Below are 23554 nucleotides of genomic sequence, written 5' to 3' on the forward strand. Positions count from 1 at the left end.
CCCGATATGTTCTGCTGGATCAGGCGTTGCATGGCAGAGGTATGTGCTCCACTGAGTGTCCTCGTCTGTAATGTATTTGCTCTGCAGATAGATTAGGTATGATGAAACTTCCATGGTGGCAGGTAGTTCAGTTGATTGTGCTCTTTCACTTTTGCTGACTATTTTGGGTTTGATCCCCGATGGGATCATATTCCACTCAAAACTCAATTCCTTTCTGATGGGAGGGTATCCAGTGTCTCGGGTTATGCCAAACTTGTGCATTGTGACGTAAAGGTATTTGATGTTGTGGATATTAAAATCCCACAGTCCGTTTCAGAGTATTCCATTGTGCACTGATGTCTTGGTCAAACACCCTGCCTGTTTATTATTATAAATGTACATATTAAACTACAAGGGCACTCGGTAGAGCGAATACCTCTGCCATGCAATGCCTGATCCACGAGAACATATCAGGCCCAATACATTTTTGAAATATCATGCTATATATCGTTTTTGGCACGATCTCTCGATTGTGAAGAATCGCTTTAAAAATTCAAGTATCCAGATCCAGATCTTCACCAAAATCTAATCAGTTCATCCTTGTCACACATTCAACCTGCCCACAAAATTTCATCCGGATCTGTCCACAACTTTGGGATATCCTGCACACAAACAAACAAGCCGGTAGGCGGCGATGAGTCGCCGAGCATGGAAACTATAAGATATAGAGCAAAATGGATGTCATATAGCAGATGGGGAATCACCTTAAGATTATGCATATCAAATCTCATCCAGTTTCATCTACTGATGACTACTCGGTATCCATTTGAATGAAAAGTACCAAAAATGCGGTTTGAAATCGGAAATCCCCAAAGTTTGAGGGGGTGCTATGGGTGAACAAAGATCTAAATCGAAAATCCGGCTAGATCGTTTGTGCACAATGTATTCCAGACGATTAATGTGAATTTTCATGACCATCCGACCATAACCCGAGGAGGAGTAGCATTTGGCGTGAAGGCACCTCCAGCTCTCGCATATTATCGATTTTTGCACTAATTGACCTTTGACCCCTGACCTAAGCGAAATCGGTTAATATGTCCTCAGGCAAAGTTGTAGTACTCGAGTACCATTAACCTGCAAAGTTTCGTTCGTATCGATGCACTCACCTGGTCGATAGCGGGGCCTTCAATTTTCACGCATACCCTAATTGTAGGGGGCGCTGCGGGTAAAGTATTCCATATATCACAAAAACCGGAATATATTTGATAGAGCATCACCTGAGGATCATTCGTGCTAAATTTCATAACCCTACGTGGGTTAATGGCTTTTGGAATCGATTTCGCGTGAACGGTACCGATTTTGAAGGTTTTTTTGGTTGTTGCTAGGGAACCAAAGCGTCCCTAGCAACCATCACAATTTCCAAAGCACAAGATCATAAGATGTACCTACCACCCGAGTTTGGTCAAAATCTGCCCACGTTTACTACCAATTATGCTGATGACAAGCGAACAAACATCCAAACAAACATCCAAACAAGCGCAGAATTGCTGAGAAGTGTCACCTATTTCGGCGACCCAAGAATTACTGACAATAAGGGTCACCTATTTCGGCGACCCAACAAGAAAAAGATGTGCGGAGCACGATACTTGCAAAATCCATGAAAAAGTTTTACCTCAAAAATAATTGGTGGTTGACTTCAATGACCAAAATATGCAAATTTCAAACAAATCGGATGAAAATTTACAATTTCAGAAATTCGGCATGTGTTGACCTTTTGGTCCATGTTAACCTCAAACATAATTGGTTTGTTGAAATTGGTGACCTGAAATATAAATCCTCTTCAAATTTCAAGTCAATCTGATGAAAATTGAGGATTTGAGAAATCTCATAACAGTTGTTGACCTTTGGCCTATTTTGACCTTTTGACCTCAAATAAGTGTCTTCCTTATGACAAACTCTACCATGTGGTGAAGTTCGGTTTAAAATTGTGACCTGTCGGTGATAATCGGACAGACAGACAGAATAACAAAAGGAAGAGCACGAAACTTGCAAAATCCATAAAACAAATTTGACCTCAAAAATAATTTGTGGTTGAATTCAGTGACCAAAATGCAACTCCAAGTCAAATTTCAAGTAAATCGGATGAATATTGAGGATTTTAGAAATACCACCTGAGTTGTTGACCTTGGGCCTATGTTGACCTTTTGGTCCATGTTGACTTTAAAAGTAATTGGTTGGTTGAATTCAGTGACCTGAAATATAAATCCCCTTCAAATTTCAAGTCAATCAGATGAAAATTGAGGATTTTAGAAATACCACGTTAGTTTATGACCTTGGGCTTATGTTGACTTCAAAAATAATTGGCTGGTTGAATTCATTGATATGAAATATAAATACCCTTCAAATTTTATGTCAATCGGATGAAAATTGAGGAATTTAGAAATCCCACCTAAATTACAAGGAACTTATGTGCAGGAGGAGGCCATTCGGCCCATCATGCTTGCACCACACCAACACCATATTTAATAAATAAGTCAAAATCCCTTCCCTTCATGTGCAGCCTTTTGGCTGCTGGTTGCATTATTGGTTAGGGGCGTGGATATGCCGCTGATGCATTGCCCCTATTACCAGTACACACTGGTACTCGTTTCGCCAACCTCGGAAGGATGACAGGCCGACTCAACCCCCTGGCGTTAATTCAGCAGCCAACGGGGGCTTTGAACTCAGGACCCTCAGATCCCAAGCCATCACCCTAACTGCTATGCCAACACCAGGCTTGACATTGTTGACATTTGGCCTATGTTGACCTCAAAAATAATTGGCTGGTTTAATTCAGGGACCTGAAATATAAATCCTCTTCAAATTTCAAGTCAATCGGATGAAAATTGAGCATTTTAGAAATCTCACCTGAATTGTTCACCTTTGGCCTATGTTGACCTTTTCACCTCAAAAACAATAGGCTTCTTCCTTATGACAAACTCCACCATGTGGTGAAGTTTCGTGAAGATCGGTTTAAAATTGTGACCTGCAGGTGACGGACAGACAAACAGATGGAATAACAAAATCGACTGACCAATGTACTTGAAATATGTTAGATTTTGCAAGTTACAAACAAACAAACAAACAAACAGGGGTGAAAACATAACCTCCTTCACCTTCTGTGGCAGAGGTAATAAATGGTATAAACAATGGTGGAGTGAATGCATGAAAATATGTAAATTTATAGATGAAGGTTAATAGTGTGACTTAAAAGCCAGATTTGTTGGCCAAAATGGCATCCTCGAAGTATCTTTGCATGTCCTATATACTTGAGCTGATTTGCAGTTTGGATGTTTGTTGTCATCTTTGCTTAAAATGATGAGCTTGCAAGGAAAGCAACTTCCTTCAACACCTTTTACTGGTGAAAAAATTGAACACGTGCTGTAAATCATTGCAATTAAACCCACAGGTGAATCCTATGGATCGTTTTCACGTGATGCCAATTATTACACCAGTATACCCACAGCAAAACTCCACATATAATGCATCAATGTCTACTCTGAGGGTCATCACACAAGAATTAAAGGAAGGCAAGTATTGTACTGATTATCACTTTCAACCAAAATTGACCTTATTTTGATTTTGATTGATATTTCAGCTGCTTCTTGATGTTCCCACTGGCAATCTATTATATGACTGTAAATGTTTCATCTGTTGGATGGTCACATTTAAGTCTCTTGGCATCATCAAAGTATAGATGTGGAAAGGTCATTAATTGAAGCAACTTTGTCATATCAGTCATTAAGGTAAGTTGGACAATAAGGGAATACTGTATGGGTATTTTACCAACCTGCTCATTGACAGATGCAGTGGACTCCTTATGCTTATTGTCACATTGACCGGGTATTCTGCCCCAGCTATGTGGACTCTCCATAGAGTATGCAAGTATTACTGCTTGGGTATTCTGTGGATTTTCCCCGTGGTTTTGCTACTTTGCTCGAGCAACTCTAATGGCAGGGAAATAAGGCAGCTCCACATGCGCTAATGTACATGCAATTATTTTCATGTAATAATAAACACAAAAGTTTATATTTCTCCCCCCCCCCCTCCTCCCCAGAGGGCCCAATCTTGGGCTGGCAGGGTGACCTTATAGTTCGGGAATTTTAGCAAATTGTATTGACCATCTGTGAAAAAATTGCTTACCAAAAAATTTCTTCACCAACGTATTCATATCGATGTCTACGAACACCTATCAATTAGTGCAAACCCAAATCCTTGTGGAAAATTCTGGGGAGCCAATCAAAGTTCGGGTGCTCAGAGGGCCTGCGTGAAAAAAATCGGAAAAATTAACTTTTGCCAATATTGACTTGTGGGATGTCTAACGAGGGGTGTTTTTGGGGTGCTGAATTGATTACAACCATTAGATTTGAGGAAAAATGAATCCCTGGCCGTAAAATATTGATATGATACATTTTTCGATATCTCAGACTGTGTTTTGCGGTAATTTGGCTCAATTGATTCAGATTGTTCAAATTGTGCTGAAACCAGCATACAACATTTTTGAAACCACTGCTATATTGTTGGTTATACTTGTGCTCATGCTCAGTAGAATTCTCTGTTAGCTGACGTTAGCTAAGAGCTTTTAGCTATAAAATTATTGTGTACCGGACTCAATAGAAGTTGAATATATTCAACGTAGCATGGACCTATTAATGTTAAAACGCATCACTGTATGTGTGTTCTGTCTGTCTTTTGTGTCAAAATTTCATGTCCTGTCTGTTGTTTACAAAAAAAGCTGGTCATTGACTCACTGAAGCTATTCCACCGCCTCATTGTCATCAGTGAGCGTGAAGTCAAGACCAAAGAAGCTCTGCATTTTGAGTTGACGCCAAAACCGATGTCTCTGTTTGACAAAAATCAAAAGTTGCGAAAGCCAGACAAGGCTGCCCCAGCAAGGTCCCTGAAGGCATGTGGGGCACCTGTCAAACAACCCCCCTGCACAAGCCTTGTGGTTGATGGTGGGTGGCTCCTGCACAATGTCAAGTGGGAGGCTAACCTTACTTGGAAGGATGTTGCCAAGAGCTACCTCCGGTTTGTGAAGTCCATGGGGAGCCATCGCCTCCGGATAACGGTGGTCTTTGACGGATATGGCAGCTCCACCAAGGACCATGACCACTTGAGACGAACAAAGAATGCATGCTGTGACATTCAGATTCGTCTGGATCTCAAAATCATCATCGCAAGAGAAAATTTCTTCTAACAAGAACAACAAAGCCCAGCTCATTCTGCTCCTTGCTGAGACATTTAGTAGGAATGGAATCGATGTACAGCAATGCTCCGATGATGCCGACACCTCCATCGTCTGCGCAGCTCCAGATGAGGCAAGAGAGTCCCCTGTCGAGGTGAGGGCTGAGGACACAGACGTCCTGGTTATGCTGATTCATCATGTTGCAGACCATCCGATCTTCCTCACGACGGCCAAAGAAACATCTTACGATGTCAGAAAGATCCGGGGGCCCTTCCAAAGATATACCGGAGGTATCTCATCTTCTTGCACATTTTCTCTGGCTGCGATACAGTGTCTGCAATTTTTGGGTTTAGCAAACCAACTTTGCTAAGCAAGCTCTGCAAGACTGATGAAGCAGAGAGGGCAATGGACGTGTTTATGGACATCCGAGCTGAGAAAGGTGATATCATTAATGCAGGCTGTGATCTTTTCATGCTCATGTTCCATGGGAAATCCTCCAAAGACTTGGAAGACTTGAGATTCGACATCTTCAGCAAGGGAGCTGCTACTGGGAGCATAAAACCTGAGAAACTCCCCCCGACAACAGGAGCTGCAGCACAGCACTCTCTCCGAGCTTACCTGCAGACTGGAGACTGGCTGATGCTGCAAAGTCCATCGTAGGATGCCCGGGACGATGGATGGCAACTCACTGAGCAAGGATATGCACCAGTCCCTTCTCCAGACCCCATTGCACCAGACTACCTCTTGACATTTGCCAGCTGCAACTGTGCGGGGGACTGCAGCTCACTCAGGTGCTGCTGTAAAAAGCAAGGAGTCAAGTGTATTTCTGCTTGTGGCATCTGTGATGGTAACTCTTGCCTGAACATAAACCAGCTGGATGACAAGAGGAGTGAGGAAGATACTGGGGAGTTTGATGAATAAGGTTGTAAAAGCTGACGAAGCAACATTTTCATTGAGCACAGTTCTGTTAAAAATGTCAATAAAATACATTTTATATGATAGAGTTTTTTTTTCCAAAAATAATGGTTGGAATCAATTCAGCACCCCCAAAAAACCACTAGTTAGACATCCCACAAGTCAATATTGGCAAAAGTTAATTTTCCGATTTTTTTTTTTTTTTTTTTTCGTGCAGGCCCTCTGAGCACCCGAACTTTGATTGCCTCCCCAGAATTTTCCACAAGAATTTGGGTTTGCACCAATTGATAGGTGTTGGTAGACACTCAGATGAATACATTAGTGAAGAAATTTTTTGGGAAGCAATTTTTACACAGATGGTCAATACAATTTGCTAAAATTCCCTAACTATAAGATGGATGCACACTTACCTCTAAGCTGTCCAGCCTGGATATGAATCCTGACCCAGGTATAAACTGTCATCCTGGTGTTTCACAGGCAGAGTGATTAATCAATGTGTGCCGTCTCTCACGTGGACATAAAACTGGACGTCCTGTCTGCCGACATGCATTGATGTGCATTAAAGATCCCATGCTGCCTTTTGTGATGAGTGAGCGTGCAATTGCCACCATGGCCAAAAAAATTCCAAAATTCCTGTCCTAACCTCATGTTCCCTGGCCTAAAGGAATGAGGTGAAATAGGGTCAACCCAATCCTTAGCTGGGCATGTGTAGTAGTAGGAGTTGATCATTTCCGGCCATCCCTAAAACCAGATAAACAATCTTAATGTCTTTTGTTTATCTCTCCATATCCACAAGTGATTTCTGCACAAAGAGTCAGAGAGGGAGGACTGGAACAAAGAATGACAAGCAAAGAATGAATGAAATAATGGGGAGATGAGGATTGGTGGTGACAAGGTGATAGGGTCTGACCAGCTTGTTCAAAAGGGTGTGTGCATGTGTGTGCCCTTGCCTCTCACTCTTTTGCTCTCTCCTCTCCTCTCCTCTCCACTCCTCTGTGTCTCTCCACGCCTCTGTGTCTCTCCACGCCTCTGTGTCTCTCCATGCCTCTGTGTCTCTCCACGCCTCTGTGTCTCTCCACGCCTCTGTGTCTCTCCACGCCTCTGTGTCTCTCCACGCCTCTGTGTCTCTCCACGCCTCTGTGTCTCTCCACGCCTCTGTGTCTCTCCACGCCTCTGTGTCTCTCCACGCCTCTGTGTCTCTCCACGCCTCTGTGTCTCTCCACGCCTCTGTGTCTCTCTCTCCACGCCTCTGTGTCTCTCTCTCCACGCCTCTGTGTCTCTCTCTCCACGCCTCTGTGTCTCTCTCTCCACGCCTCTGTGTCTCTCTCTCCACGCCTCTGTGTCTCTCTCTCCACGCCTCTGTGTCTCTCTCTCCACGCCTCTGTGTCTCTCTCTCCACGCCTCTGTGTCTCTCTCTCCACGCCTCTGTGTCTCTCTCTCCACGCCTCTGTGTCTCTCTCTCCACGCCTCTGTGTCTCTCTCTCCACGCCTCTGTGTCTCTCTCTCCACGCCTCTGTGTCTCTCTCTCCACGCCTCTGTGTCTCTCTCTCCACGCCTCTGTGTCTCTCTCTCCACGCCTCTGTGTCTCTCTCTCCACGCCTCTGTGTCTCTCTCTCCACGCCTCTGTGTCTCTCTCTCCACGCCTCTGTGTCTCTCTCTCCACGCCTCTGTGTCTCTCTCTCCACGCCTCTGTGTCTCTCTCTCCACGCCTCTGTGTCTCTCTCTCCACGCCTCTGTGTCTCTCTCTCCACGCCTCTGTGTCTCTCTCTCCACGCCTCTGTGTCTCTCTCTCCACGCCTCTGTGTCTCTCTCTCCACGCCTCTGTGTCTCTCTCTCCACGCCTCTGTGTCTCTCTCTCCACGCCTCTGTGTCTCTCTCTCTCCACGCCTCTGTGTCTCTCTCTCCACGCCTCTGTGTCTCTCTCTCCACGCCTCTGTGTCTCTCTCTCCACGCCTCTGTGTCTCTCTCTCCACGCCTCTGTGTCTCTCTCTCCACGCCTCTGTGTCTCTCTCTCCACGCCTCTGTGTCTCTCTCTCCACGCCTCTGTGTCTCTCTCTCCACGCCTCTGTGTCTCTCTCTCCACGCCTCTGTGTCTCTCTCTCCACGCCTCTGTGTCTCTCTCTCCACGCCTCTGTGTCTCTCTCTCCACGCCTCTGTGTCTCTCTCCACGCCTCTGTGTCTCTCTCCACGCCTCTGTGTGTCTCTCCACGCCTCTGTGTGTCTCTCCACGCCTCTGTGTGTCTCTCCACGCCTCTGTGTGTCTCTCCACGCCTCTGTGTGTCTCTCCACGCCTCTGTGTGTCTCTCCACGCCTCTGTGTGTCTCTCCACGCCTCTGTGTGTCTCTCCACGCCTCTGTGTGTCTCTCCACGCCTCTGTGTGTCTCTCCACGCCTCTGTGTGTCTCTCCACGCCTCTGTGTGTCTCTCCACGCCTCTGTGTGTCTCTCCACGCCTCTGTGTGTCTCTCCACGCCTCTGTGTGTCTCTCCACGCCTCTGTGTCTCTCTCTCCACGCCTCTGTGTCTCTCTCTCCACGCCTCTGTGGCTCTCTCTCCACGCCTCTGTGTCTCTCTCTCCACGCCTCTGTGTCTCTCTCTCCACGCCTCTGTGTCTCTCTCTCCACGCCTCTGTGTCTCTCTCTCCACGCCTCTGTGTCTCTCTCTCCACGCCTCTGTGTCTCTCTCTCCACGCCTCTGTGTCTCTCTCTCCACGCCTCTGTGTCTCTCTCTCCACGCCTCTGTGTCTCTCTCTCCACCCCTCTGTGTCTCTCTCTCCACGCCTCTGTGTCTCTCTCTCCACGCCTCTGTGTCTCTCTCTCCACGCCTCTGTGTCTCTCTCTCTCCACGCCTCTGTGTCTCTCTCTCCACGCCTCTGTGTCTCTCTCTCCACGCCTCTGTGTCTCTCTCTCCACGCCTCTGTGTCTCTCTCTCCACGCCTCTGTGTCTCTCTCTCCACGCCTCTGTGTCTCTCTCTCCACGCCTCTGTGTCTCTCTCTCCACGCCTCTGTGTCTCTCTCTCCACGCCTCTGTGTCTCTCTCTCCACGCCTCTGTGTCTCTCTCTCCACGCCTCTGTGTCTCTCTCTCCACGCCTCTGTGTCTCTCTCTCCACGCCTCTGTGTCTCTCTCTCACGCCTCTGTGTCTCTCTCTCCACGCCTCTGTGTCTCTCTCTCCACGCCTCTGTGTCTCTCTCTCCACGCCTCTGTGTCTCTCTCTCCACGCCTCTGTGTCTCTCTCTCCACGCCTCTGTGTCTCTCTCCACGCCTCTGTGTGTCTCTCTCCACGCCTCTGTGTGTCTCTCTCCACGCCTCTGTGTGTCTCTCCACGCCTCTGTGTGTCTCTCCACGCCTCTGTGTGTCTCTCCACGCCTCTGTGTGTCTCTCCACGCCTCTGTGTGTCTCTCTCCACGCCTCTGTGTGTCTCTCTCCACGCCTCTGTGTGTCTCTCTCCACGCCTCTGTGTGTCTCTCTCCACGCCTCTGTCTCTCTCTCTCCACGCCTCTGTGTCTCTCTCTCCACGCCTCTGTGTCTCTCTCTCCACGCCTCTGTGTCTCTCTCTCCACGCCTCTGTGTCTCTCTCTCCACGCCTCTGTGTCTCTCTCTCCACGCCTCTGTGTCTCTCTCTCCACGCCTCTGTGTCTCTCTCTCCACGCCTCTGTGTCTCTCTCTCCACGCCTCTGTGTCTCTCTCTCCACGCCTCTGTGTCTCTCTCTCCACGCCTCTGTGTCTCTCTCTCCACGCCTCTGTGTCTCTCTCTCCACGCCTCTGTGTCTCTCTCTCCACGCCTCTGTGTCTCTCTCTCCACGCCTCTGTGTCTCTCTCTCCACGCCTCTGTGTCTCTCTCTCCACGCCTCTGTGTCTCTCTCTCCACGCCTCTGTGTGTCTCTCTCCACGCCTCTGTGTGTCTCTCTCCACGCCTCTGTGTGTCTCTCTCCACGCCTCTGTGTGTCTCTCTCCACGCCTCTGTGTGTCTCTCTCCACGCCTCTGTGTGTCTCTCTCTCCACGCCTCTGTGTGTCTCTCTCTCCACGCCTCTGTGTGTCTCTCTCTCCACGCCTCTGTGTGTCTCTCTCTCCACGCCTCTGTGTGTCTCTCTCTCCACGCCTCTGTGTGTCTCTCTCTCCACGCCTCTGTGTGTCTCTCTCTCCACGCCTCTGTGTGTCTCTCTCTCCACGCCTCTGTGTCTCTCTCTCCACGCCTCTGTGTCTCTCTCTCCACGCCTCTGTGTCTCTCTCTCCACGCCTCTGTGTCTCTCTCTCCACGCCTCTGTGTCTCTCTCTCCACGCCTCTGTGTCTCTCTCTCCACGCCTCTGTGTCTCTCTCTCCACGCCTCTGTGTCTCTCTCTCCACGCCTCTGTGTCTCTCTCTCCACGCCTCTGTGTCTCTCTCTCCACGCCTCTGTGTCTCTCTCTCCACGCCTCTGTGTCTCTCTCTCCACGCCTCTGTGTCTCTCTCTCCACGCCTCTGTGTCTCTCTCTCCACGCCTCTGTGTCTCTCTCTCCACGCCTCTGTGTCTCTCTCTCCACGCCTCTGTGTCTCTCTCTCCACGCCTCTGTGTCTCTCTCTCCACGCCTCTGTGTCTCTCTCTCCACGCCTCTGTGTCTCTCTCTCCACGCCTCTGTGTCTCTCTCTCCACGCCTCTGTGTCTCTCTCTCCACGCCTCTGTGTCTCTCTCTCCACGCCTCTGTGTCTCTCTCTCCACGCCTCTGTGTCTCTCTCTCCACGCCTCTGTGTGTCTCTCTCTCCACGCCTCTGTGTGTCTCTCTCCACGCCTCTGTGTCTCTCTCTCCACGCCTCTGTGTCTCTCTCTCCACGCCTCTGTGTCTCTCTCTCCACGCCTCTGTGTCTCTCTCTCCACGCCTCTGTGTCTCTCTCTCCACGCCTCTGTGTCTCTCTCTCCACGCCTCTGTGTCTCTCTCTCCACGCCTCTGTGTCTCTCTCTCCACGCCTCTGTGTCTCTCTCTCCACGCCTCTGTGTCTCTCTCTCCACGCCTCTGTGTCTCTCTCCACGCCTCTGTGTCTCTCTCTCTCCACGCCTCTGTGTCTCTCTCTCTCCACGCCTCTGTGTCTCTCTCTCCACGCCTCTGTGTCTCTCTCTCCACGCCTCTGTGTCTCTCTCTCTCCACGCCTCTGTGTCTCTCTCTCTCCACGCCTCTGTGTCTCTCTCTCCACGCCTCTGTGTCTCTCTCTCCACGCCTCTGTGTCTCTCTCTCCACGCCTCTGTGTCTCTCTCTCCACGCCTCTGTGTCTCTCTCTCCACGCCTCTGTGTCTCTCTCTCTCCACGCCTCTGTGTGTCTCTCTCTCCACGCCTCTGTGTGTCTCTCTCTCCACGCCTCTGTGTGTCTCTCTCTCCACGCCTCTGTGTGTCTCTCTCTCCACGCCTCTGTGTGTCTCTCTCTCCACGCCTCTGTGTGTCTCTCTCTCCACGCCTCTGTGTGTCTCTCTCTCTCCACGCCTCTGTGTGTCTCTCTCTCTCCACGCCTCTGTGTGTCTCTCTCTCCACGCCTCTGTGTGTCTCTCTCTCCACGCCTCTGTGTGTCTCTCTCCACGCCTCTGTGTGTCTCTCTCTCCACGCCTCTGTGTGTCTCTCTCTCCACGCCTCTGTGTGTCTCTCTCTCCACGCCTCTGTGTGTCTCTCTCTCCACGCCTCTGTGTGTCTCTCTCCACGCCTCTGTGTGTCTCTCTCTCCACGCCTCTGTGTGTCTCTCTCTCCACGCCTCTGTGTGTCTCTCTCTCCACGCCTCTGTGTGTCTCTCTCTCCACGCCTCTGTGTGTCTCTCTCTCCACGCCTCTGTGTGTCTCTCTCTCCACGCCTCTGTGTGTCTCTCTCTCACGCCTCTGTGTGTCTCTCTCTCACGCCTCTGTGTGTCTCTCTCTCCACGCCTCTGTGTGTCTCTCTCTCCACGCCTCTGTGTGTCTCTCTCTCCACGCCTCTGTGTGTCTCTCTCTCCACGCCTCTGTGTGTCTCTCTCTCCACGCCTCTGTGTGTCTCTCTCTCCACGCCTCTGTGTGTCTCTCTCTCCACGCCTCTGTGTGTCTCTCTCTCCACGCCTCTGTGTGTCTCTCTCTCCACGCCTCTGTGTGTCTCTCTCTCCACGCCTCTGTGTGTCTCTCTCTCCACGCCTCTGTGTGTCTCTCTCTCCACGCCTCTGTGTGTCTCTCTCTCCACGCCTCTGTGTGTCTCTCTCTCCACGCCTCTGTGTGTCTCTCTCTCTCCACGCCTCTGTGTGTCTCTCTCTCCACGCCTCTGTGTGTCTCTCTCTCCACGCCTCTGTGTGTCTCTCTCTCCACGCCTCTGTGTGTCTCTCTCTCTCCACGCCTCTGTGTGTCTCTCTCTCCACTCCTCTGTGTGTCTCTCTCTCCACGCCTCTGTGTGTCTCTCTCTCCACGCCTCTGTGTGTCTCTCTCTCCACGCCTCTGTGTGTCTCTCTCTCCACGCCTCTGTGTGTCTCTCTCTCCACGCCTCTGTGTGTCTCTCTCCACGCCTCTGTGTGTCTCTCTCTCCACGCCTCTGTGTGTCTCTCTCTCCACGCCTCTGTGTGTCTCTCTCTCCACGCCTCTGTGTGTCTCTCTCTCCACGCCTCTGTGTGTCTCTCTCTCCACGCCTCTGTGTGTCTCTCTCTCCACGCCTCTGTGTGTCTCTCTCTCCACGCCTCTGTGTGTCTCTCTCTCCACGCCTCTGTGTCTCTCTCTCCACGCCTCTGTGTGTCTCTCTCTCCACGCCTCTGTGTGTCTCTCTCTCCACGCCTCTGTGTGTCTCTCTCTCCACGCCTCTGTGTGTCTCTCTCTCCACGCCTCTGTGTGTCTCTCTCTCCACGCCTCTGTGTGTCTCTCTCTCCACGCCTCTGTGTGTCTCTCTCTCCACGCCTCTGTGTGTCTCTCTCTCCACGCCTCTGTGTGTCTCTCTCTCCACGCCTCTGTGTGTCTCTCTCTCCACGCCTCTGTGTGTCTCTCTCTCCACGCCTCTGTGTGTCTCTCTCTCCACGCCTCTGTGTGTCTCTCTCTCCACGCCTCTGTGTGTCTCTCTCTCCACGCCTCTGTGTGTCTCTCTCTCCACGCCTCTGTGTGTCTCTCTCTCCACGCCTCTGTGTGTCTCTCTCTCCACGCCTCTGTGTGTCTCTCTCTCACGCCTCTGTGTGTCTCTCTCTCCACGCCTCTGTGTGCCTCCCTCTCCTCGCCTCTGTGTGCCTCCCTCTCCTCGCCTCTGTGTGTCTCTCTCTCCACGCCTCTGTGTGTCTCTCTCTCCACGCCTCTGTGTGTCTCTCTCTCTCTCTACCTCTACGTCTCTCTCTCTCTCTACCTCTACGTCTCTCTCTCTCTCTACCTCTACGTCTCTCTCTCTCTCTACCTCTACGTCTCTCTCTCTCTCTCTCCCTCTACGTCTCTCTCTCTCTCCCTCTACCTCTCTCTCTCTCTCTATACCTCTACGTCTCTCTCTCTCTCTACCTCTACGTCTCTCTCTCTCTCTACCTCTACGTCTCTCTCTCTCTCTACCTCTACGTCTCTCTCTCTCTCTACCTCTACGTCTCTCTCTCTCTCTACCTCTACGTCTCTCTCTCTCTCTACCTCTCTCTCTCTCTCTCTCTCTCTCTACCTCTACGTCTCTCTCTCTCTCTCTACCTCTACGTCTCTCTCTCTCTCTCTCTACCTCTACGTCTCTCTCTCTCTCTCTCTACCTCTACGTCTCTCTCTCTCTCTACCTCTACGTCTCTCTCTCTCTCTACCTATACGTCTCTCTCTCTCTCTACCTCTACGTCTCTCTCTCTCTCTACCTCTACGTCTCTCTCTCTCTACCTCTACGTCTCTCTCTCTCTCTACCTCTGCGTCTCTCTCTCTCTCTACCTCTACGTCTCTCTCTCTCTCTACCTCTACGTCTCTCTCTCTCTCTACCTCTACGTCTCTCTCTCTCTCTACCTCTACGTCTCTCTCTCTCTCTACCTCTACGTCTCCCTCTCTCTCTCCCTCTACGTCTCTCTCTCTCTCTCTACCTCTACGTCTCCCTCTCTCTCTACCTCTACGTCTCTCTCTCTCTCTACCTCTACGTCCCCCTCTCTCTCTACCTCTACGTCTCCCTCTCTCTCTACCTCTACACCTCTACACCTCTACACCTCTCTTCCTACACCTCTACACCTCTACACCTCTCTTCCTCTACCTCTCTCTACCTCTCTCTACCTCTCTCTACCTCTCTCTACCTCTACCTCTACCTCTACCTCTCTCTTCCTCTACCTCTACCTCTCTCTCTCCCTCTACCTCTCTCTACCTCTACCTCTCTCTCTTCCTCTTCCTCTCTCTACCTCTACCTCTACCTCTACCTCTACCTCTGCCTCTGCCTCTACCTCTCTCTCTCTACCTCTTTTCACTGTTCCTTTTTATGCAATCAGGGACATCCACTCCCTTATTTATCCATGCACATTGCAATAAGTTGGCCTCCCAAAGATTGTGTGCTTCCCAATGCAGTGCTTGATAACCAGAACTTAACCAAAGAGTAATTATTGTTGTATTAAACAACACCAGAAATGGAACCTTCCAGTATGGCACTGAGCTCGCCAAGCTCACAAAACGTGAAAACAAATCAAGATTTTTTTTTTTATGTTTTTTTTGTTTTTTCTTCCAGGGTTGTTAATTATGGAGGAAATTCAAGAGACAGGAGACTGGAACAAGTTGTTTGAATCTCCAAATTTTTTCTTGAAATACAAGTAAGAGTTACGTTTGTGTTGAGTTGGGTATTGTGCATGAATAAGTGATTTGTTGTTTCCTGTTACTTTCCAGCAGTTATATATATTTATTTATTGTGTTCCACAGGCACTACATTGTTCTCACAGTGAAAGCAACTACAGAGGAGCACCAACTCGAATGGTATTTAGATATTTCCAATTTTCATCTTTGTTCGATTTGCTCAGTTTATGGAGAGAAAAATAACTGATCTCTTTCGTTCCTTTCTGCATTGTGAGGGGAATATACATTTGAGGTGTGCCAATATCATTAAGGGGCAAGCCAGGTTGTAGTTGTAAGCCTGAATTGTACTTTCCATAAGCTTGCTTGAGTAAACTAATAATGTGTTCGATTTTCATCAATCCATGCTTCCTTGTGGGTGATGGATAATAAAAGGAGGACTGTGTTGACGGAGGCACTCTGTTAGCACGTGTCACTTCCTTTGACGAACTTATGCATGAAGTATGCATGTCTGCTTTTTCATCTGTTTCATGCTTTGCAACCTCTTAAAGAAGAGGCTGTACTCGGATTCAGGACCCCCTTGCTTCCCTTTCTTGCAATCATGAAAGTGTAGTGATGTAGCATGGGTGGGTAGAGTCTATTCCATGCAAACATGTGCGACCTCAGTCTTTGTCAGCATATGTATTCCTGAAAACAAATTGTATTTTCTCTGACAGGGTTGGGTTGGTCGAGTCAAGAATCCGCATTTTGGTGACAAACCTGGAAAGAAATGAACTTATCCAGTTGGCACATGTCAATACACAGGACATATCTGGCATGGATGAAAAGCCTGGCAGGTAACCCACTAGTGGAGTTAACCCATGAACTCCAAGAGTAAGGTGCAATATTTTTGTTTATTTTCTTCTTCTTTTTTTTGGGGGGGGGCGGGGGGAGTTTTGGGGTGATATTGATGAACCAGAGCATTTTACTTTCATGCTTGAGAATGGGCAGAAGGTATAAACGAAGGATGAGACAAACGATTGATGTGATATGTACACTCATATCATGACAAATTTCCTGTGCTTCTTCCCTTTTGGTAAATGCACTGATGTAAAGCACTTTAGACTCCACCTCATCACCCCAATCCTGGAGCCTCAGCCTAATGGTCACTGAAAAAGCAGCAAAATTCACCAAACAATATTTTATCATTCCTAGGACTTCATCATTCTTAAAATTGTGCATGTGAAACGTTTGTCACTTGCTCAGTTGCCGAAACCTGTTTTAATCCATTCGTTCCACACGCAACCATTCCTATCGTTTTCATTTTTCCGTTGTTAGCTTCTGTGTTGATAGTTTTAATCCCCCTCGACATCACTCTCGAAGTGTATTTCACCTCTTTCTGCATTCGTATAAAACATTTCAGGACTTATTCATTGCTAAAGCGGATTTGTACTGGAGGATTTGCAAAAACAATATTGCGGAAATGTTTTGGGCTGAGTCACCTTTACTAAGCGTCTATGGCCTAATGGATGAGTTTATACAAACGTCATTTGCAGAAAAATGTCATTTGGAGATGGTAGTACAGTTCAGTCCAGTTAGAAGGAACACTCATGAATAATTTCCTTCCAACAAACAGCATTTTGGGTACATTCCCATTTCTATGAACCATTTGGGATTCAAATAAACCAACAAGTGAAATAGTTTTTTTTTATTATGATTTAAAAATATTAAATCTGTTGAACCAATGTGAAGAAATTGAGCTAAACTTGCTGTTATGGCCACTTTGTTCAGCGCTAATATTGACAAGTGGAGACTACAGATTGCCACATTAGCGCCGTCGAATCTGGCATTTCACCAAGGCCAATTGGCAGGGATTGAAGCAGCCATCAAACTGAAAGACTGGTCTCCCATCTCTTACTTGCAATGACATCAACTTGTCCTGGGAATTCTTTCAAGAAACTTGCTCTCTCTCTCTCATGCACAGATTTATCCCATCTCGTCTTCAGTTGTCCTGCCATTCCTCCCACCCATGGTACACTGAAGCTTGTGGCGAGGCAGTTGTCCTGAAACAACTTGCCTTTGCCTCATGGAAGGCTAATCCAATTGAAGGCAATTTCAATTCCTTCCACAAAGCTCTGAACAAGTGTGTCTACCCTCAGGAGAGCCAGAAAACAACAACTTTGTAATCTCAAGTCGAAACTCTCAAACCTGGCTCCCTCCTCCAAATCTTGGTGACATATAGGTAAGTCTGTTTCTGGTGTATGTTCTCCCTCCATCCCCTCCCTTACCTCAAATGGCTGCACAGATGACACTGCACGTGAAAAGGCTGAATGCCTAAACTCCGTGTTCGCATCTAAATCTTGTATCAAACACATCACTTTCGGTACCCATCTTACCCAGTTGCACCCAGCTGTTCCTGGACTGTGTCCTTTTCTCCTGACAAGGTGGAGAGCTTGCTGTCAAACCTCAACTCAGATTCTGCAACCGGTCCAGACGGCATCAGCCCACATGTCCTAAAAACCTGCTCTGCTGCTCTTGCTCACCCTCTCTGTTCTGTTCACCTTCTCATTTGCTCAAGGTCATCTGTCATATTGTTACGAATCTGGAAGCCTTGTGCACACAGACAGACAGCCGTCCCCATAGCTTAGTTATTTCGGTAAGTGTGTGTTTCTAGTTACGGTCCCGTCCCTAGTCTAATGGGAATTACATGCATGCGCTGTGCGTTATTTTTATAGTTAGGATTTTTACATCCACACCATCTTCGCTCTCACAGCAACAACACTCTGCTCGCGGCATTCTTCACATGCTCGCCAGCAAGCGCGCGCGTGGGCGGAATCTAACGTCGGCATGGCGTCCCTCCTTAGCCAATCGACAAGGAGTGGGCGTCTCACCCTCCCCATTTCCGACTCAACACGATCACCATTAAGCACGCGGCCAGAGGTGAGGAGGTGGGCGGAGCCACAAACGCCTCCGCTCGGACTCCACCCAGAAGGGTGGGAGTTGCCCCGCCTACCGTGCGTCTGTCCAATGGAGGGCGGCCAGGGAATCGCGCAATGGTTCCGGCCAATCAAGAGGCAAGTGATCAGGAAAAGAGGCTCCCTCCCTCCTAGAGAGAAAAGATTGGTGTTTTTGGACCAACGGGGGAGTTTCATCTCGTCCTGTCGCCGGCGTCTGCTCTCATCTCATCCTGCCGCTGGAGTCTGGTTCTCCGTCAGCTCGAGCGCGTGGTCTGCTGGTGCTGGGCTGGTCGCATCTCTCGTCAAAGACCGCACGAGGCGGGAAGGTCCCTTTCGTTTCTTTTGGGTGTGCGTCTGTCTGTGGGCCCGTCTTTAAGTAGGAACTGTTAAGTGCTTTTTGCCTTATACATACTGCATTTCTTATAGTCGGATAACTCTGCCCTTTATGTGTTCCCTCCCCACCTATTGTAAATAAATCCCCTGTTAAATGTATCAGCTCGTTTCTATGTTTTCTTCATTTAGTACAGGCACTAGACAGTACCTGCCCGTAGGGCGCGGAGGGAATGAGGGGAGGGAATGGAAAGGCAGTGTTAGGATTAGGGTTAGCTGTTAGGGTTAGATAACCCTAACCCTAACCCTAACCCCAACAGCTTAGGTATCTCATTGTATCCAACGGTTTGGCCGTCTATAAAGGACAAACAAACGTGAAAAATTGACGTTTTAGTCAATTTAGGACGTCATAACTCGAAAACCGGAAGTCTGAAGTGAATGTTGTCAATCAACTGTGTCATTTAATTTTGATTATCTGTCGAATGGCGTTGGTCCCGTCTTGATCAGATGAAATTGACCCGGTGACCTTCACCCCTTGACCCCGTGACCTTTGACCTTGAACTTGACCGCCCTATGTCCGTTCTCATGCCAAGTTTCATCTCATTCCATCCAACGGTTCGGCCACCTATAAAGGCCGAACAAACAAACAAACAAACAAACACACAAACACACAAACAAACACACATACATACAGTGGGGAGAACAAGTATTTGATACACTGCCGATTTTGCAGGTTTTCCCACTTACAAAGCACGTAGAGGTCTGTAATTTTTATCATCGGTACACTTCAACTGTGAAAGACGGAATCTAAAACAAAAATCCTGAAAATCACATTCTATGATTTTTAAATAATTAATTTGCATTTTATTGCATGAAATAAGTATTTGATACATCAGAAAAACAGAACTTAATATTTGGTACAGAAACCTTTGTTTGCAATTCCAGAGATCAAACGTTTCCTGTAGTTCTTAACCAGGTTTGCACAGACTGCAGCAGGGATTTTGGCCCACTCCTCCATACAGATCTTCTCCAGATCCTTCAGGTTTCGGGGCTGTTGCTGGGCAACACAGACTTTCTGCTCCCTCCAAAGATTTTTATTGGGTTCAGGTCTGGAGACTGGCTAGGCCACTCCAGGACCTTGAGATGCTTCTTACGAAACCACTCCTTAGTTGCCCTGGCTGTGTGTTTCGGGTCGTTGTCATGATGGAAGACCCAGCCACGCCCCGTCTTCAATGGTCTTGTTGAGGGAAGGAGGTTGTTGGCAAAGATCTCGCGATACATGGCCCCATCCATCCTCCCCTCAATACGGTGCAGTCGTCCTGTCCCCTTTGCAGAAAAGCATCCCCAAAGAATGATGTTTCCACCTCCATGCTTCACGGTTGGGATGGTGTTCTTGGGGTTGAACTCATCCTTCTTCTTCATCCAAACACGGCGAGTGGAGTTTAAACCAAAAAGCTCTATTTTGGTCTCATCAGACCACATGACCTTCTCCCATTCCTCCTTTGGATCATCCAGATGGTCATTGGCAAACTTCAGACAGGCCTGGACATGCGCTGGCTTGAGCAGAGGGACCTTGCGTGCGCTGCAGGATTTTAATCCATGACGGTGTAGTGTGTTACTTATGGTTTTCTTTGATATTGTGGTCCCAGCTCTCTTCAGGTCATTGACCAGGTCCTGCCATGTCGTTCTGGGCTGATCCCTCACCTTTCTCATGATCATTGAGCTCCACGCGGTGAGATCTTGCATGGAGCCCCAGACCGAGGGAGATTGACTGTTATCTTGAACTTCTTCCATTTTCTCATTGCGCTGACAGTTGTTGCCTTCTCACCAAGCTGCTTGCCTATTGTCCTGTCGCCCATCCCAACCTTTTGCAAGTCTACAATTTTGTCCCTGATGTCCGAAGACAGCTCTCTGGTCTTGCCCATTGTGGAGAGGTTGGAGTCTGATTGATTGAGTGTGGACAGCTGTCTTTTATGCAGATAACGAGTTCAAACAGGTGCAGTTAATACAGGTAATGAGTGGAGAATGGGAGGGCTTCTTAAAGGCAAAACTAACAGGTCTGTGAGAGCTGGAATTCTTACAGGTTGGTAGGTGATCAAATACTTATTTCATGCAATAAATGCAAATTAATTATTTAAAAATCATACAATGTGATTTTCAGGATTTTTGTTTTAGATTCCGTCTTTAACAGTTGAAGTGTACGTATGATAAAAATTACAGACCTCTACGTGCTTTGTAAGTGGGAAAACCTGCAAAATCGGCAGTGTATCAAATACTTGTTCTCCCCACTGTACATACAAACATATTCTATTTTTTTAGTATAGTACATTTTAGCAGAAATATTTGGTCGACCTCCCACAAATTGCAACAAAAGCAAACTCAACAGATTTTGATTCCTGGATATGTCCTCAGTGACAGAACAATAAAGTCCAAAGGGATCCTCCGGGGGGGGGGGGGGGGGAGGGAAGTCCTGAAATCATGGAAATCCAATATGGCCGCCACCCGGCTTCGGGGAAAATGAGAAAATTGTAAAGATTGATATTTTAATGTGTAAATATTTTTTCTGCATTATAATTGTTTCTAGTTATGGTCAATATATTGATATACAAGAATAATTATAAAAAAGAGAAATGTATTGAGGGTAAAATAAAAAATTATAGCTTTTTTGTCCAAAAATGTCAATTTTTTGTCCCGAAAAATATATATATATATATATTTACCGATACTGATTTTGGCTCCTGGACAAAAAAAATAAGAAACGTTGAAGACACAAGATGAAATCAAGTCGATGGCAAAACAATATAATAATGTAAATCATTGAAACATGACGAAATTCACAATTCCACTCAGGGCAATCACATCTGCCTGACGAAGGTTTCCAATTGAAAATGAAAATTCGCATTAAACTCAAACTACATCCATTATTAACTTACTATGCATGTTGAGAAAAATCAAGCGTATTAAAGTTAGAACTCAACAATGTCGTCATCATCCTCATCATTGTCACATGGAGTGTTTGTGCAGCCAGAGCCCCTGCAGTTTCTACAAGCTGGAGTGCACTCAATGTTGTGCTTCTTGCATGTGCATCTCATGGTGCTACATTCAGCCTGGCAGTTGCACCTAATGACACGTAACATCTTTTCAGGAGCTGGAGCTATTGATGTCTGAAGTGGCACAAAACCCTCGTCACACTTCTGCCAACTCCAGTCTGTGGAAGAAGTATGCAAGTCTGACGTCTTGAAACGAATCGAAGACCACCTTCAGAAGCATACAGAGTCTGCAAGGATATCTTCTTGAACTTCAGCGCTCTGGGTTCAGTATATGGACATGCTAGACATTCTACGCAAATACATCCGGGCAGAGCGCACTGGGAACTGGGCACTACATCTACAGGCCATCCAGGAAATGCTGCCTTACCTGGCAGCCTCGGGCCACAACCTGTATGCCAAATCTGCGAGGGTGTATCTGTAGCAGATGTCCAACCTCAAAACTCAACATCCCAATGTCCAACAACGTTTTGATGAGGGGTTCCATGTGGTTCGATGAAGTGATCGCCTGTGGGCAGGTCTTTCATCTGACCTGATCATCGAACAAGTTCTGATGAGAAGTTTGAAGACCAGCGGGGGGCTCACACGAGGTCGAGGAATGACAGAGCAACAACGGCTGGTATGGCTACTATCAATGCCTGCCTGTGCAGAAATAAACCAGGCAATGCAAGCTCACAGGTGTGAACTACAACACTGGAGAGCAGAAGAAGGACATGACCAAGGCAAGACAATCTCGTGACTGGAAGGACACACTATCAGCTCTTCTGTATTTACAGGAACGGAATCCGTTCAGTGGTGATCCACGTCTGAGGAACATTGCCGCTGGAGTTCATGCACACCCCACTGTCAACGTCGATACAGCACATGCTGTAGGAGCCAAAATATTGAAATCTATGGATGGGAAAACACCTGCCGAGTACACATTTAAAAGGAAAGACCAAGTTGTCACCCTCGGCATGAAGTCATCTGTCAAGATTGATGGAGAGCAAGTCCAGGTTGACCCACAACTCTTCTTCCAGAGACTGATCACTGTTGCACAGGCAGCAGAAGAACTGGAGTCGGCATTCAAATATGAACTGTGCAGCTATCCACCAGCCCTCTTTGATTCCTCTCTTCAGCTCCGAGAAGCACACAAGCCAGTCTTTGCTGATGCCATCTGGGATCTTCTTGGATCCGATGTCCCAGCCGATATCCCCAATGATGGGCAACAGTATGTTTTGGATGGCGGGGCACTTGTTCAACGCATTCCATGGTCTCATGGATCTACATACAGAGACATATGCCACCAGTACACTGATTATGTAACGGAGAAGTACAGAGATGCCATAGTCGTGTTTGATGGTTATGAGAGTACCAACACGAAGGACATGACACACCAGAGACGGTCTAAAGGGAATGCTGGCACTACTGTGACATTTACAGCTGACATGCGTCTCACAATGAAGAAGGAACAGTTTCTTGCCAATAGGCAGAATAAACAGCGATTCATTTTTATGTTGAGTGAAGAGCTTCAGAAGAAGAACTGTGAGAGACACCATGCCTCAGGGGATGCTGATCTCCTGATTGTACTGAAGGTCGTGCAGTCTGCTACTGTCACCAACACTGTTAGTTGGTGATGACACAGACCTCCTCGTCCTCCTATGCGACCATGCAAGCGTAGAATCCCATGACCTCTTCTTTTGTCCCAAGCCAAAGAAGAACATGAAGAAGCCTCACATCTGGAACATCAAGGCTACAAAGAAAATGATTGGTACAGACATATGCAAGCACATACTGTTTCTTCATGCAGTTCTTGGGTGCGACACGACATCTCGTCTTCATGGGATTGGAAAGGGAGCTTCCCTCAAAAAGTTCAAAGCAAGCACATTCCGTGAGCAGGCCAAGGTTTTTGATACATATCCAGCTTCCGTATGTGATGTGGCAGATGCAGGAGAAAAAACATTGGTGATAATCTACAACAAAAAGTCAACTGACACCCTGGACACCCTCCAGTATCAGAGATACTGGGACAAGGTGGCTTGGAGCTCCTCTCACGTGCAACCACAGACGTTACCAGCAACATCAGAAGCAGCAAAGTATCACAGCCTGCGCGTGTATCTGCAAGTCCAAGAATGGAAGGGATGTGCAGATGAACTTCTTCCGACAGACTGGGGTTGGCAGAAGTGTGACGAGGGTTTTGTGCCACTTCAGACATCAATAGCTCCAGCTCCTGAAAAGATGTTGCATGTCATGAGGTGCAACTGCCAGGCGAAATGTCGCACCATGAGATGCACATGCAAGAAGCACAACATTGAGTGCACTACAGCTTGTGGAAACTGCAGGGGCTCTGGCTGCACAAACACTCCATGTGACAATGATGAGGATGATGACGACATTGTCGAGTTCTAACTTTAATATGCTTGATTTTTCTCAACATGTATAGTAAGTTTATAATGGATGTAGTTTCTGAGTT

At 47.7% G+C, this 23554-nt stretch overlaps 1 protein-coding gene across 3 annotated transcripts in view; it reads left to right on the forward strand.

Moving 5' to 3' along the window:
• LOC147022789 (poly(A) polymerase type 3-like) overlaps positions 1 to 23554 on the forward strand; it is a 173602-nt gene that overhangs the window by 127870 nt on the left and 22178 nt on the right. For all 3 annotated transcript variants that reach the window (XM_085887581.1, XM_085887580.1, XM_085887579.1), the window contains exons 11-14: positions 3428 to 3548; positions 14731 to 14812; positions 14919 to 14972; positions 15506 to 15625. In XM_085887581.1, the coding sequence (XP_085743707.1) occupies positions 3428 to 3548; positions 14731 to 14812; positions 14919 to 14972; positions 15506 to 15625 (377 nt within the window). The remainder of the gene's footprint in view (positions 1 to 3427; positions 3549 to 14730; positions 14813 to 14918; positions 14973 to 15505; positions 15626 to 23554) is intronic.

This window comes from Eptatretus burgeri, chromosome 7 (genome assembly GCF_056783735.1).
Source record: "Eptatretus burgeri isolate ZD-2024b chromosome 7, Ebu_testis_v1, whole genome shotgun sequence".
Taxonomy (NCBI): domain Eukaryota; kingdom Metazoa; phylum Chordata; class Myxini; order Myxiniformes; family Myxinidae; genus Eptatretus; species Eptatretus burgeri.